At 52.6% G+C, this 16,881-nt stretch overlaps 1 protein-coding gene across 3 annotated transcripts in view; it reads left to right on the forward strand.

Moving 5' to 3' along the window:
* The first annotated feature begins 1,208 nt into the window (after nt 1-1,208).
* EVI5L (ecotropic viral integration site 5 like) overlaps nt 1,209-16,881 on the forward strand; it is a 32,252-nt gene continuing 16,579 nt past the window's right edge. For 2 of the 3 annotated variants that reach the window (XM_065917876.1, XM_065917878.1), the window contains exons 1-2: nt 1,209-1,363; nt 15,540-15,723. In XM_065917876.1, the coding sequence (XP_065773948.1) occupies nt 15,587-15,723 (137 nt within the window). In that variant the 5' untranslated portion in view covers nt 1,209-1,363; nt 15,540-15,586. Of the gene's footprint in view, nt 1,364-5,458; nt 5,602-15,539; nt 15,724-16,881 lie in introns of those variants that run through there. The other variant, XM_065917877.1, reaches the window with a different exon arrangement.

Here is a 16,881-nt window from a genome sequence, read left to right on the forward strand (position 1 = left end):
TCTTCTGTGACAGGGTCCTTCTTCCCCGCCCCAGCCCCTCGAGGACCCTTCCTTGCATCTTGGGGTATAAGCGTGTCCTTTTTGCTAAGTCTTGTCCCCCTATCAGTAACTCCCCAGCCTAAATGATCCTTCCTTCCACCCTTCCCTTCACTGTTAATCATCTTGGGCCCGCCATTCATTCACTTATCAAACATTTTATAAGCAGTTCCTATGTGCCGGGTCCCTACTCAGCAATGCTGGGGACCCGCCGAGGAAACCTGACTTAGGTCCTGCATCACTTCCACCCTGCCCCCGTGTGTCTAAGAGGTATGGGGGGGGGTGGGGGGGGGAGTCATGTAAGCAGTGATAACGACATGCTCAGAGTTTGATGGAGGAACATTAGACACTTAAGATATTTAACCTGGCCTAGACTAGAGCAGGGCCTGAGTCCCCGGTGTGGAACCCCAACCCCCCAAAGTCCCGCCCCCAACACAAACTGGGCTGTGTGAAGATGCTGTCCCTCAGCCGCAGGGACTTCTCTGGCAACGCCCCTTCTCAGACCCAACCCTTTGGCCGCTGCCTGCTCAGCCCCTGTCTCAGGGCTGATCTAGGCCACGCCCCTCTCAGCTCCTCCCCTATTTCATTCACTCCGGGTCTTAAGTCCCACCGCCCGGGAGGGGAACTGCACAATAATATTGCAATTTCATTGGTCAGAAAGCGTTACTTCACCGCCCTCCTTCAGTGTCATTGGCTTGCTAGATGTCAATTTTCTTTATAGCGGCCCAACAGTTGCCATGGCCGAGGTTTGAGGGACAGATAATAATGGACGTCCCAGGACGTCTCTTTATTGGGCAAAAAGCCCGACTCTGGGCGGGGCTTAGCGCCAAACGCTCGCCTGCCTCTGTCTGCGGTTCCTCAGGGACGCAGTCTTTTCTCAAAGACACACCCCTCTCTCTTCGCTATTGGTTCTGCCAAGTGTTGATCAACAGGACGCCACGTTTCGATAGGCAAAACTACCCGTCCTTCACTGCTTCCCTAACTTCAATTCGCTTCTCTCCTTAAAGGCGGCAACCTTCTGGCCGTAGCCAGGGCCCGCCTTACGGTATGGCCACGGATTGGCCAAATACGCCATCACTCCTTGATAGTGGGCGGAGCCAGAGCGGCTGGGGGCGGTGAATTGGTTGACTGGGCCTCGGGGGCGGGGCAGCGGCTCCTGTCAGCGGGTGAAATGGCAGCGGCGGAGCCGGCGGCGACCGCGGTCCCGGGGGGCGGCTGAGGGGGCCGGGCCGGGCCGGGGCTGCGGGGCGAGCGACGCGGCGGGGATCCGGCGGCGCGGCCCGGGACGGCGAGACTCGGCATGGCGATGGCGGCGTGCTCTTCACAGGTAGGTAGGCGGCGCGGGCCGGGCCTCCCGGGCGCCTTCTCAGGCCCGCGGCTCCGCGTTGCGGCCCACGGGGGCCGGGCAAGACCGGGACTCCGGGCCCCTTGCCCCGGAACCCGCCCCGGGAGCCCTCGGCACTCCCAGCACGGACACTGGCCGTCGACCTCGGGCCTTGGCCCCTGCACATCCTCGTTCCTGGCGTTTCCCGACCCCTCTGGGCCCCTCCCAGCACCCTTCCAGGTGCCCTTCTCCCCCACACCGCCCCCTTCCCGGGAGCCCCCCTCAGGCCCGTGACCCCCGCTCACCCTCTTTACTGACCCTCAGGACCCCTTTCCGGGCCCTTCAGGGCTCCCGCAGTCACCACCCCACAGACCCGCCCCCTACAAGCGTCCCCCACCCCGCCGCAAGCCCAGGACCCCCGCCCTCCCTCTCTCCGAATCCCCCAAGACTCCTTTCATCTGTAGACCCCTGGTCACGCCGTCCCTTTCCTCACTTCATATCCCATCCCTGGGCCCAGACCTGCCCCCACCCCCAAAGATACCAGCCTTAGAGCCATACCCCTCCAGTGTGACCCCTCCTCAGCCTCTGTAAATCTGAATTCCTGCCCACAAGCCTCACCTCAGCCTGCTGGCCCATCACCCACCCCCAGCAGCCCCATGCCCAAGGGCACCCCTGAAAACCACTCCTGGGATCCTCCACACACATACCCTGATCCTGATTCCTCTTGATCCTTGCTTCCTGAAAGTCCACCCTCACCTTGTTCTCGGGACAGCCCAACAGATGGTCTGAACCCCCTCCCCAACCAGGGACACCCACCCCTCTGAGGGCCCCACTCACTTGCACACACACACACACATATATACACACTCACACCTGAGAGCCAACAGAACGAAACCTGTGAATCCTCAACAGCTCATACTGATATGAGTATGAGGGGCCCAGGGTGGGTGTGATAGATGGCCTGGACCCCTCATACGCAAACATTCAGGAGCCCTTCACACAAACACACACACACAGACAGAGTCTGACTCTTGGATCCCCAACACACATAGAAACACTTAAGACCTCCAACACAGACCCAGGCAGTTGGGAACCTCCCCCCCCCACTTGCCTCCCATACACACACAGACACACACACACACACACAGCTCCTCAGCACTTTAGCACTCCTCCGGAATTCACCTGCCCAGGTCCTCCTGGAAGCCGCCACCAGCTCCCAGCTTAGGCAGAGACTCCGATGTCAGCTGCCTGCCCTGCCCCAGGTGGCCAGCCTTCCCATCCACACCAGCCTACCTGAACCGGTGGCCCCACTGGGGCCTTGCAGGTGGTGGAGTGACCCAGAATCTCCCAGCATCCCTGTGGACTCCTGCCCCAGACCTCTTCCCATTCATCCATCTCTCCCCATTTTTTCCCCCTTCAAAGGGAAGGATGCTCCCTCTTTCTCTCCCCTACACCAGTCTCCCCCAAAGACCCAGTGCCTGCCCCCTGATTGATGCCAACCCGTGGCAGAGGGCGGGGGTACCGGCTGCTCCTGGCCCCAGTCCTGCAGTCTGATGAGACTGGTAGGACCAGCATTCTGACCCCATCACGCCTGCTGGCCTCTGATGGCAGCAGCTACCAGGTGCTGCCCCTGACTGGCCCAGGAGCTCCTTCCCCCATGGCCAGTGTGTCATGAGAAAATGAAACAGCTTCCACCCACCCTGGCATTTGGGACCTGTGTGGGGCTGGGTTTGGGCCTGCCAGAAGCTGGCAGCTCTTTGTTAAAGAATATTTTCAGAAGGGAAAAATGTGCTGAAGAGGCTCGGGTGGAACACAAGTGAGGAGTCGGCTTGGTTTTCGTTGTTGTTTTTTTTTTCCCACCTTGGCCTGACTGGGATGGAGCTGGGGGACCCGTGTCCACATGTCTTTCTAGGTGTTCTGGCTCTTTCTGCCCAGCCAGCCCTGGCCGGCTGACCCACAGCCCACCCCCTCGTGTCCATCCTGTGGGTTCCCCTGGGCTTCAGCGGTCGCCCGCAGGTGGTCCGGCCCTGGCCCAGGAAGGGGGCAAGTCACAGAGGGGGGCAGATCAGAGAACTGGGGAGACAGCATGTCCAGGACCACAAGGTTGAGGAGGAGCCCCAGGTCGCCCTCAAGGGGAATCTGGATCAGTCCAGCGCTGCCTGCTGTCTCCTTCGTCTAACCTAAGCCTGCCTGGAAAGCTCCAGAGAAATAAGCCCAGATTCTCTGTAGACATTCACCAGTAGTTTCTGGGTGGTTCTGGGGGAAAGCGCATCTTGGCTTGAGGCCTTGACTTACCCATCTGGAAAGTGGGGAGAGAAATCCCACGACCAAGACTTGGGACTTCAGGGGAGCCAGCAAGATTAGGATGTGTTCCCGAGTGTCCCCCTGGGCACCATGTGGAAGAGGGGTCCATGGGGTCTGTGGGGCAGTCGCCCCACCTGTGGGCGCTAGCAGAGTCACTGACCTTCTCTGTCCCCTGGTTGTAATTTGCTGATGCCTCGGTGAATAGTGGCTGTCCTTCCATGGCTGGGCTATGCTCAGGGCTGAGAGACAGTCTGTTATGGGATTTGTGGTCACACGTGGACCTCCCAGAGGGACAGAGGGCAGTTGGGGTTCCACTGACTGGTGATGCCCATGCCCCATGGAGCCCTCTGACATGGGGCAGACCGAGATTTGTTCTGTCCACGTGCTGAAGGGAGGAGAGTAGGGGAGACTCCTGAAGGTCACAAGGCACACAGGAAGCAAACTCCACAGCTTCCCTGGGGAGGGGGAGACTTTGTGCTGATGCACTGGGGTCAGGAGGCTCCTCAGGACAAAACGAGAAGGCTCCCAAGGAGGGCTGGTGAGCGACATCAGTGCCCTTTTACCCTGGCCTGGGGGTCCGGGCAGGTCTTTGTGTCTGTGCTGTTGATGTACGGTACAGGGGGCATGGAGCATCCTGATCTCAGTTTCCCCTTGCAGAATACAGGTGCTGGTTGTTCCAGGTGAGGCCCCCCAACAATGAACTGGGAATTGAGTCAGGGGTTAGGGTATGAAGGAATGTCAGGTGTGGCCCATGCCCTGTGTCTAAAGCCCCTCTCCATGTCAGGAGGCCAGAGCTGAAACCAGTAGCTCATGCCAGTCAGGCCATGCCATGTGCCATGCCTGGTGCCAGCCCCATTTACACGTCATCTCACTTAATCCCCCCAAACCACCCAGAAGAAGTGGCATTCCAGCCCCTGCCCTAACCACCACATCCCGTGTGGAAGCAGGAGACAGATTAATGGATGGCATGTGCTGGGAGCAGAGGAAAGGGCCTGGCGCATCCCAGAGGCATCAGGGAAGGGGGAGCAGGGATGACGTATGAGTTGGGAGAGGAGCTCTCTGGCTCTCCAGGCAGGCGTGGCTGGGAAGGGCGTTCAGGCAGCCCGAACGCTTGGACCAAGGCCTGGGCAACAGGAGTGAGCGTGGCGAGGTGCACCTCCTGGGTGGGTTTCATCCTGTGCACCTTCATGTCCTGCATGCAGGCCACGGGGCTCACGCCGGGGGACCCTCCCTGGTCAAAGGGGTCAGTATTTGGAACTGAACTTGGAACAGCAGTCAACCCCACCCTGCCCAGGGATGTCTGCAGCACGCATGCTCTAGAAGCTGAACACAGGGCAAGGGGGAGGTGAGTTAGGAGAGCTGACCGCCAGGGCCGAGGAAGAGATTGGGCCCTCCAGGGAGATCTCAAGGGCCTCACTGGCACAGTTCACCTGCACTTCCATTTCATTTCTCATCATGGTGTGTTGGTGAGATTGTTTCTTTTCTTTTTCTTTAATCTTTCCACTGTGCCATGCGGCATGTGGGAACTTAGTTCCCCAACCAGGGATCAAACCTGTGCCCTCTGCATTGGAAGCATAGAGTCTTAACCACCAGACCTCCACGGATGCCTCCATGAGATTGTTTCATTGGTAGCTGTTTTCCAGCCCACAAGTCCCACAAGGGCAAGGCGTGTGTCTGTTCATGGCTGAGTCCAAGGCAAGAACAGGGCATGCAGATGTTCAGTAAACACTTGGTTGGTTTCAGGAGCTGAGCGTCCTCCCTACTCACCCACTTCTGCAAGAGTGCCTGGATCTCTTCTGCAGAAAGAGGTTGTGTCCATCTACTTGGAGATTCCCCAAAGACAGGACAGATGAACCCCACCCCAGCCCCCAGCCTAGCCAGCCTTCTTCACAGCAGGAAAGCTACCATCTTGACTTGAGAGCCAAGAGCCTGTACAGGTAGCAATTTCTCTTACTCACCTGTCCCTGGAGGGCTTCTGGGGGCTTTAAATTGTTTTCTTTGTCATCCTCAGGGACACGGAAATATAGAGAAATGAAGGATTTGCCAGGAAGGAACTTGTGACAGTGGCAGGAAGTATTAGCTGCTGACATGAAGGATAGTAAAGTTTTGGGTTTTTTTTTAGGTCAGAAGAGATTCCACAGGTCATAATGATCATCTACCCCTCAGATTTTAGCCTGAGGTTGTTTACTGCTGCTGCTGTTACTACTAATAAAGATGATTATAGTTTTACTGCATTTCACATTTAAACAGAGCCACCATGGAAGCGATGGGCCTGCTGAGGAGGGGAAGTTTGTTTCTTCAGTCCGCAAATGTCAGATGCCTGATGGTACGCTGGATGCTGGGGATCCAGTAGTGGGCAGGTCAGCCCCTGCCCTCATGGAACTTTCCATCCAGGAGAATATTACAGGCCAGTTCCCTCCTAGGCACTTGACAGGTTTTAGCTTGTACATTCCTCCCAACAAAACCTGTGAAGTCGGTACTGTCATCAGCCGTGTTTTCAGATGAGGAAATTGGCATAAAGTGCATCATACCCAGATCAGAAAGCAAGAAACTGGGAGAAGAGGGATGTGAACCCAGGCTTCTGGCCCCGAAGTCCTCCTCGGAGACCAGGAGACCTGGGATCAGTTATCTACACACATGACCAGGGTGGGATGAACATGGACATGGAAACATTCTGTGTGGCACAGAGGAGAGGCTAGAACTGGGGATGAGAGGAGGGCCAGCAGTGATCACTTGGATTCCAGCAGCCATCCTTGTTACCCAAGGGGCAGCTCGCCCATCAAATGCCCACCCCATTGCCGAGGGAAAGTGTCCAAGACATCAGAGTCAGGGTGGTCTGTGTGGCCCAAATGACAGTCCGTCAGGCTGGGTAGATGGGGTCAGGTATCTCTGAAGACTTCAGGTTCAGAAATGATTCTGTGTCCCTATAATACTTAGAGGTAGAGCAGGGGACCTCCAGGCCAGGGACCAGTACTTCCTGTCAGATCAGTGGCAGCATTAGATTAGAAATAAATTGCATGATAAGTGTACTGTGCTTGAATCATCCTGAAACCATCCCCCCGAACCCCTGGTCCGTAGAAACACTGTTTTCCATGAAATCAGTCTTGGTGCCATAAAGGTTGGGGACTGCAGAGGTAAGAAGCTGGGGTGAGGGGTGGGGGGCAGAGGCAGGGCAGGTAGGGAAACAAAATTAAAGGAACCATGGGGTCTTTCTTCCTGCCTCAGAAAGATGGAGGACACACACTCTCCCCGCTGAGAAAGAGTAACTCATTTACAGAGTGCCCACTGCACTCCATGTTTTACGTGAGTTATTTCTAAAGTATGCAGAGAGAGTGGCAGCTCAGCAGATCAGCTTGGGGTTAAGACTCTAGAGTCAGAAATCCAAGTGCAGGGGATTCTCTAGTGGTCCGGTAGTTAAGACTCCATGCTTTCAGTGCTGCGGGCTCAGGTTCGATCCCTGGTCAGGGAACTAAGATCCCTCAAGTCATGTGGTGCGGCATGGAAGAACAAAATGAAATGATTTTTTACAAAAATACTTGAGTCACTCAGTATTTTAAAAAAGAAATTCCAAGTGTAAACCCTTCCCCTACGGCCTCATCTGGAGACCTTGTGAATGACACTACCTGCAAGGGCACCTCTCACTTGTTGTCACTGTCCTGTACTTTTCTGTCTGCCCTGGTACAGAATCTTCTCTCTCTCTTTTTAAAAAAATTTTAAATAGACTTTAGGGACTTCCCTGGTTGGTCCAGTGGTTAAGACTCCACAATTCCACTGTAGGAGGCACTAGTTGTATCCCTAGTCTGGAAACGAAGATCCCACATGCATCATGATGCAGTCAAAAAATAATAAAATTTTAAAATAAAGTAAATTTAGTTTTCAAAACAGTTTTAGGTTTACAGAGAAATTAAGATAGCCCAAAGTGTTCACACAGACCCTACACCCACACCCAGTCTCCCCATTAGTAACATTATCTGGTATGTTTGTTATAATGCAGGACCAGTATTCAGTTCAGTTCAATTACTCAGTCGTGTCCAACTGTTCACAACCCCATGGGTCACAGCACGCCAGGCCTCCCTGTCCAGCACCAAGTCCTGGAGTCTACTCAAACTCATCTCCATCGAGTCTGTGATGCCATCCAACCATCTCAGCTTTGTCATCCCCTTCTCCTCCTACCTTCAATCTTTCCCAGCATCAGGGTCTTTTCCAGTGAGTCAGCTCTTTGCATCAAGTGACCAAAATATTGGAGTTTTGGCTTCAACATCAGTCCTTCCAATGAACACTCAGGACTGATCTCCTTTAGGATGGAGTGGTTGAATCTCCTTGCAGTCCAAGGGACTCTCAAGAGTCTTCTCCAACACCACAGTTCAAAAGCATCAATTCTGCGCTCAACTTTCTTTACAGTCCAACTCTCACATCCATACATGACTGCTGGAAAAACCATAGCCTTGACTAGACATACCTTTGTTGGCAAAGTAATGTCTCTGCTTTTTAATATGCTGTCTAGGTTAGTCATAACTTTCCTTTCAAAGAGTAAGCGTCTTTTAATTTCATGGCTGCAGTCACCATCTGCAGTGAGTTTGGAACCCCAAAAAATAAAGTCAGCCACTGTTCCCACTGTTTCCCCATCTATTTCCCATGAAGTGATGGGACCAGATGCCATGATCTTAGTTTTCTGAATGTTGAATTTTAAGCCAACTTTTCACTCTCCTCTTTCACTTTTATCATGAGGCTCTTTAGTTCTTTACTTTCTGCCATAAGGGTGGTGTCATCTGCATATCTGAGGTTATTGCTATTTCTCCCAGCAATCTTGATTCCAGCTTGTGCTTCTTCCAGCCCAGCATTTCTCATGATGTACTCTGCATATAAGTTAAATAAGCAGGGTGACAATATACAGGCTTGATGTACTCCTTTTCCTATCTGGAACCAGTCTGTTGTTCCATGTCCAGTTCTTTTTTTTTTTTCCTCCATGTCCAGTTCTAACTGTTGCTTCCTGACCTGCATACAGATTTCTCAGAGGCAGGTGAAGTGGTCTGGTATTCCCATCTCTTTCATAATTTTCCACAGTTTATTGTGATCCACACAGTCAAAGCCTTTGGCATAGTCAATAAAGCAGAAATAGATATTTTTCTGGAACTCTTGCTTTTTTGATGATCCAGCGGATGCTGGCAACTTGATCTCTGGTTGTTCTGCCTTTTCTAAAACCAGCTTGAACACCTGGAAGTTCACGGTTCATGTATTGCTGAAGCCTGGCTTGGAGAATTTTGAGCATTACTTTACTAGGGTGTGAGATGAGTGCAATTGTATGGTAATTTGAACATTCTTTGGCATTGCCTTTCTTTGGGATTGGAATGAAAACTGACCTTTTCCAGTCCTGTGGCCACTGATGAGTTTTCCAAATTTGCTGACATATTGGATGCAGCACTTTCATAGCATCATCTTTTAGGATTTGAAATAGCTCAACTGGAATTCCATCCCCTCCACTAGCTTTGTTCATAGTGATGCTTCCTAAGGCCCACTTGACTTCACATTCCAGGATGTCTGGCTCTAAGTGAGTGATCACACCATCGTGATTATCTGAGTCATGAAGATCTTTTTTGTACAGTATCTTCTGTGTCTTCCTGCCATCTCTTCTTAATATCTTCTGCTTCTGTTAGGTACGTACCATTTCTGTCCTTTATTGAGCCCATCTTTGCATGAAATGTTCCCTTGGTATCTCTAATTTTCTTGAAGAGATCTCTAGTCTTTCCCATTCTATTGTTTGCCTCTATTTCTTTGCATTGATCGCTGAGGAAGGCTTTCTTATCTCTCCTTGCTATTCTTTGGAACTCTGCATTCAAATTGGAACTCTGCATTCAAATTCAAAATCTTTCCCTTTCTCCTTTGCTTTTGGTTTCTCTTCTTATCACAGCTATTTGTAAGGCCTCCTCAGACAGCCATTTTTCTTTTTTGCATTTCTTTTTCTTGGGGATGATCTTGATTCCTGTCTCCCTTACAATGTCACGAACCTCCGTCCATAGTTCATCAGACACTCTGTCTGATCTAGTCCCTTAAATCTATTTCTTACTCCCACTGTATAATCGTAAGGGATTTGATTTAGGTCATACCTGAATGGTCTAGTGGTTTTCCCTACTTTCTTCAACGTAAGTCTGAATTTGGCAATAAGGAGTTCATGATCTGAGCCATAGTCAGCTCCCGGTCTTGTTTTTGCTGACTGTATAGAGCTTCTCCATCTTTGGCTGCAAAGAATATAATCAGTCTGATTTCGGTGTTGACCATCTGGTGATGTCCATGTGTAGAGTCTTCTCTTGTGTTGTTGGACCAATATTGATACATTATAATTAACTAGATGGTAATGTGGTAAAGAATTCACCTGCGAATGCAGGAGATTCAAGAAATCCATGTTCTATCCCTGGGCCCAAAAGTTTCCCTGGAGTAGGAAACTGGCAACCCACTCTCTGAAAAATAGGCAGAGGAGCCTGGTGGGCTACAGTCCATGGGGTTGCAAAGAGTCAGACACAACTGAGCGCCTGGGCACGCAAAAGATTAACTAAAATCCATATTTTATTCAGATTTCCTTAGCTTTTCCCTTTTTCTGTCTTAGGACCACATCCTGGATCCCACAGGACATTTTGTCATCACATCTCCTGAAACTTCCCTTATCTGGAGCAGCTTTCTTAGGCTTTGCTTGTCTTTGATGACTTTAACACTTGAGGAGGACTAGTTAGGAATGCTCTAAAGCATCTCTTAATCTGGATTGGTCACATGATTTTCTCATAGTCTTGGGAAGGAAGACACAGAGATGAAGGGCCCTTCTCACGTCAGCATATTAAGTGCACATGCTCTCCACGTGACTTATCACTAATCCTGTTGACCTTGATCACTTGGCTGAGTGGCACAGGGACTTTTCTCTTCATTCATCCAGCAAAGATGTTGATTGAGTACCTACTAACAGCCAGATGCTGCATTAAAGGCTTGGATTAGAAAATTAAGAAACCAAGCCTTTGCCCCCAGTATGTTCATGACCCAGTAGGGCAGGCAGGTGTATATACAAAGAATTGCTGTAGAATGTGTCTTGAGGGACTTCCCTGGCAGTCCAGTGGTTAAGAATCTGCCTCCCAGTGCAGGGGATGTGGGTTCGATCCCTGGTGGAGGAACTAAGATCTCACATGCCACAGAGCAGGTAAGCCCGTGCGCTGCAACTACTGAGCCTGCGAGCCTCAACTAGAGAAACTCATGTGCCACAACAAAGACCCAGTGCTGCCAAAAAAAAACAAAAAAAGTGTGTCTTGGGCTGGGGTGTAGGGTTAGATATTTTTGAAGAGAGGGGAGAAAAGTGAACCCGCATACTGGAGGCAGTGGGGTGGGGGGATTTACCAGGAAAGAGTTCACCAGAAAAAGTCTGTTCCTTTTTTTATGACTGAATACTATTCCATCATATGGATAGACCACATTTCATTTATCCATTCATCCACCAATGGACATTTGGGTTGTTTTCACTTTCTGGCTATTGTGAATCGAGCTGCTGTGAACAATTGTACACAGGTTTTCATGTGGATGTACGTTTTCCATTCTCTTGGGTAGAATTCCTAGAAGTGGAATTGCTGGGTCATATTGGTAACACTTTTTTTTTCCTTAAGAGAGAGCCTATTTATTTATTTGACTGCACTGGGTAGGCCTTAGTTGCAGCACACAGGATCTTTTCAGTTGCATCATAAAGGGTCTTTAGTTGCAGCATGTGGGATCTAGTGCCCCAAATAGGGACCAAACCCCAGTCCCCTGCACTGGGAGCATGGAGTCTTAGCCACTGGACCACCAGGCAAGTCCCATATTGGTAACTGTTTACCTTTCTGAAGAACTGCCAGACTGGTTTCCACCCTTGTTGTTCAGTCGCTAAATCCTACCCCAAGGACTGCAGCACACTAGGCTCCCCTGTCTTTTACTGTCTCCCAGAGTTTGCTCAAACTCATGTCCATTGAGTCGGTGATACAATCCAACCATCTCATCCTCTATCACCCTCTCATCCTCCTGCTTTCAATCTTTCCCAGCATCAGGGTTTTTTCCAATGAGTCAACTCTTTGCACCAGGTGGCCAAAGTATTGGAGCTTCAGCTTCAGCATCAGTCCTTCCAGTAAATATTCAGGGTTGATTTCCTTTAGGATTGACTGCTTTGATCTCCTTACAGTCCAAGGGACTCTCAAGAGTCTTCTCCAGCACCACAATTTGAAAGCATCAATTCTTCAGTGCTCAGCCATCGTTATGGTCCAACTCTCATATCCATACATGACCACTGGAAAAACCATAGCTTTGACTATGTGCACCTTTGTGGGCAATATGATATCTTTGCTTTTTAATATGCTGTCTAGGTTTGTCATAGCTTTCCTTCCAAGGAGAAAGACTCTTTTAATTTCCACTATACCTCATCTTTTATTTCATGAGTTTCTCTCAGTAATAGAAAGTTCAGATGATCATTTCTGAGTCTCTTCTCCTCCCTGCTCCACATGCTCTGGGCCGGCAGGGGCTGTGTCTCTCTTTTCCCAGGAGTCTTCAGTCCTCACCTTGGTGAGGTGAGGAAAAAGAGAGAAGGGAAAAGCTGGGGACACAGGTGTCACAATCACAGACAAGCCTTTCTGTTCATTTAAGTCCTGAAAGGAGCACCACTAAGAGCCTGAAGGGATAGGGGCCAAGGCGGGGCCTGTGGAAATAGGGGCCTCTCGCTGGGCTGAGGCAGAGGAGGAGCCCCAGGAGGCCAAGGAGCCCAGTGTCTCAAAACCATATGGGAATGGACTTTGAGAAGGAAGAAATGTGGGGGATTTCCCTGGTGGCCTAGTGGTTAAGACTCCAAGCTCCCAGTGCAATGGGCATGGGTTCCATCCCTGGTCAGGGAACTAAGATCCCAGAAGTCACATGGCATGGGAAAAAAATAATATTAACAGAAAAAAAATGTAGCAGGAGGAAGAAGCATGGTTGTCAGTGTCCAAACGCTCCTGCAAAGGAGGAGAAAAGAGAGGTAGAGCGACCCTGGCATCTGGACCTTTCTGTACCAGCCCTGCCCCACCCCCGGCCCCAGCTCACCAGCAGTCTCCTCCCACTCCTCTGGCTTGGCTCAGCCTCCTAAGCCATGTGGCCAGCGTTTGGGGGCATGGAGGGTAGTGGTGCCAGCAGAGGCTGTGTTAGGTGACCCACCACCCACTCTTTAGGCGGGACCCCACTTTGGGTGGCCATAGTGGAGCAGAAACAAAGGGCCTTGAAGTTGAAGCTGTTGAGAGGCTGGGACCCCAGACCTGCAGGGTCTGTGCATGGATCTCAGAGGCTAGTGGCTCCTCAGCACTCGACGGAACCTGTCTTGTCTCTGTGCCCAGCCAGCAAAGGGTGGGACGGCTGCATGCCCTGAGTGTGTGTGGGGGGCAGGGGGGGCTCATTCGCCTTGTTCCACTCCACATCCCCGTCCCTAGGACAGTGCAGGCCCTCAGACAACACCCAGTAAGTGCCAGGGGAGGAGAGGCTGAGCCAATAAGAGTCCAGGTGCTCAGAGTAGAGTGGGGTGGGAGACAGGCCTGCTCACCGAGCTCGGAGGGCAGAGAGCCCACGTTCATTCCTGTCTACTGGATTCAGGCATGGGGAGCCTTGGTTAGTGCAGGAAGCGTGAGTGTGAGCATGTATGTGTGTGCATGTGGGCAAAGGGGTGTGTGGGTGTGAGATCACGTGTGAATGTGTATCTGAGTGTGTAGGTGTGTGACTGTGTGTGTGTGTGTATCAGAGCATGTGTGCATGAGCACGCAAGACTATATAAGTGTATCCGTGTATTAATGTGTGAGATGGTTTGTAAGTGGGAATGCATCTGAGTGTGTGGGGTGTGAGGAGTGGGTAAATGTGAGTGCATGAGTGTGAAGTAATGTGTGTGCATCAGCTTCCAGGCTGTGCAGTGTTTAGAGAGTCGGGGATGAGTCAAGAGAAAGTGCCTGACGGATTGGAAGATCCCGCCTCTCAGACTGCATATTTAAGCCCTGGGTGTGGGATCAGGTTTATTTCTTGTGTGAAGTACACATTAATATGTGATAAGTATCTGAGCAAACTCTGTGAGCAGATGGCCCTAGTTGTTTCTTTTCATCAGAAACCCAGAGCTGAACCACTGGACTCTTTGCAGGCCAGGGTATGGGGTAGTGGGGCGGGGAGGCAATGTACTTCTGAGATTAGGGTCCCCTGGGTACAGCGGGGAAACAGTGGGCCCCAGCCCCAGCCACATGTGGCCTTTGTCCCTGAGCCCCACATGACTCCTCAAATCCAGCTGTGCTTCCGGGGCTCTGATCCTTCTCTCCACCTCTCCTCTCCCACCCCAGTCCTGATGTCAGGAAACCGACACAGCCTTTCCTGCCCCTGCCTGCACACAGAAAGCCTTCCAAGTCAGCACTTCTTGTCCGCAGCCCATCTCTGTCCCACAGCCACAGATTTGGACTCTGCGGGAAGCCCCAAGCGGCCCCCACAGTCCCTCTCTCAGGAATGATCAACTCCTGGCTTGGAGGTGTGCATGGCTTGGTCTTCAAGGCAGGTGGTCCCTGGGCCAGGCAATAGGAGGAAAAGTTCTTCTGGTTCTGAGGGGAGCCATCACCTCAAGTTTGTACCACTCACTAAAGCTAGAGCCCTCAATGCCCTTGGGGGCCAGAGAGAGAACCAGTTCCCTGGGGAGCCACAGAGTCCTGGGGTGAGAGGGTTCTGGGTACCCCCACAAGGTGAAAGAAAACTGGTGCCCCCCCTCCCACCCCATGACAGCCCTGGGAAAGGAGACTAGAATCAAGTGCATGGCCAGGGTCAAGTCCCACCGACCTGTGGGCCTGCAAGTGTGGGTGGGGGGTTGAGCTTGGGCTGTGGGAAGGTGCCCAGTGACCTGAGGGTGCCAGGCAGGTATGTTTTTGTCCTCTGACTGTCCTGCTGCCACCTAGGGGACTAGATGCCCCTTCTCCAAAAACTGGCTGAGAGACCCTCTGTGCTTGAGCTGTCCGAACCTCTACTGGGATCCAGGGGAGCCTCACTTCAGACACTGGTCCATTTGAGTCCAGAGCCTCTGTTTTTGGCATAGTGCTGAGCCACTTCTCCTGGGACTGGCAGAGGGGAGATGCCAGTGTCCCTGAAGCTCCCAGGAGGGTGGGAGCAGACACTCCCCAGGAAGAAGAACAGAGATGGGCCAGCACCAACCCAGCACATGGCAGGCCAAGATCAGGATGCCAACCAGAGCCTGTGCCTCTCACTCTGTGGCCGCCAGAGCACAGATTCCCAGCACTTGGACGTGTCCGTGGCTTCCCAGCCCAAGAGGAGTCGGCTCTTCCGGCCATTGGCAGCACCAGACAATTAACAGTGGAGAATAATTGCTTCTGGCTGTGCCAGCAGCCCACTCTGGTTGATGAGACAGGGCAGGTCGGATGCTAAGGCAGGGCTCTCAGGTCAGACCACAGCTGGGGACAGGGACCAAGGCTGACTAGAACAGTCACCAGAGCAGGAGCGTCTGCAGGTCCTGGCAGGGGCCCTGGGTAACAAGCAGCCTTGGCCCCTGGCCCTACTGAAGACTCGGGGGTGTCCGCTGAGAACTGGTGTCCATGCCCAGGGAGAGCAGAACAGCACAGGCCCTGGCCATGACCCTCCTGACTCCTCGCTGGCATCTGGACCAAAAAGTGGGGAGCCTAGTAGCCAGCACCCAGAGCAGAAGGAACCAGCAACTGGACTGGGGTGCCTGGGGACAAGGGGTGACCGAGTAGACAGACCCGAGGCGGGAAGCCTGGGGTGAGGAGGTGTCTCAGGTGAGCAGCAGGCTCACTGGTCCAGAGCCAGCAGGACAGGGTGGGCACCCCTCCCAGTGCTGACCGCGTGTGTCTCTGGTCCCCAGACAGTGCTGTGACCTGGCCCTGCTCACAGCTGAGGAGCCTGACCGCCATGGCAAGCCCCACTCTGAGCCCCGACTCCTCATCCCAGGAGGCCCTGTCAGCCCCCACCTGCTCTCCCACCTCCGACTCCGAGAACCTCAGCCCCGATGAGCTGGAGCTGCTGGCCAAGCTTGAAGAGCAGAACCGGTGAGTTGGGCCTTGGGGGACAAGGTGGGGCCCCAGGGTACAGCCTGGGCCCCAAAGAGAAGCTCCTGGGTGCCCCCTGCACTCAGAGCCCTGGGTCAAGTAACACTCCTGCAGAGGCTAGGCAAGAGCATTTGCCATCACCTCCCAACAGACATTCTCCCATTCAGATGAGGAGATCATGGGATCAGGGCCCAGTGAGCCCCGCCTGCACTTTCAAGCCTTTGTTGAAGGGAAGAGTAAAACTTCTGACTCTGGAGCTGGCCCTTCCCAACCGTCTCCTCTGGCTTGGCCCCTGTTTTAAAGTGTGGGTTTTATTATTATGCCAGTAAGTCAAGGCCAGCAGATCAGATGACCCCAGGAACTCTGGGGACTTCCCTGGTCAGCATTTAGAACACTGAGCTTCCACTGCAGGGGGCATGGGTTCAATCCCTGGTTGGGGAACTAAGATCCTGCATGCCACATGGTGAGGCCAAAAAAAAAGAAAAAGACAGTTTGTTACTCACAGATTCCAAGGGGAGGAGCACAGCACATCATACACCTTGCAGGGCGACCCAGGGAAGCACCAGGATCAGTCAGGAGGCAGAGGGAATGAGAAAAATGTGGGTGAGAACCTTTACTGTGGTCTCTGCCAGGAGTGGTGAGGCAGTGTAATCAGGGTTAGGACTGGCTAGTCTGAGTAATTTCAGCAAGCTGGGGCACAGGGGCTGGGTCTGTTAGTCTAGTATCCAACCCTGGGTAATTAGGGCAGAGGACAGTGGCCCTGAGTGCTAGCACCTAATTGAGGTGGCTGGTTTGTGGACTCTGGATTGGTTGGTTTGCATATAATAGGTACACTGACAAGCAAGTCTGTAACCACTTCTGGATGTCTGCTAGGCCTGGGAGGGGCTGTCCCTCCAGGGTCAGGGAGGCCCCAGACATCAGAGCATCAGAAACAGCTGGTTAATGCAGCCTCTTGTGGGCCGGGGGCCCCCAGCCAGCCACTCACCCTCTCTGTACCTCATCTGTAAACATATCTTAACAAAGACTGCCCCTCGGGACTAAATGAGCTGATCCCCAAGCTTCTCATCCCAGGGCACAAAGTGGGACATGTGCCTCGCAGCCTCTCCAGGGACCCAGGATCAAAACCAGGGCTCAGAGAGGTTAGGGCACCGGCCAAGG

The sequence above is a fragment of the Muntiacus reevesi genome, chromosome 1 (genome assembly GCF_963930625.1).
Source record: "Muntiacus reevesi chromosome 1, mMunRee1.1, whole genome shotgun sequence".
In the NCBI taxonomy this organism is placed as follows: Eukaryota; Metazoa; Chordata; class Mammalia; order Artiodactyla; family Cervidae; genus Muntiacus; species Muntiacus reevesi.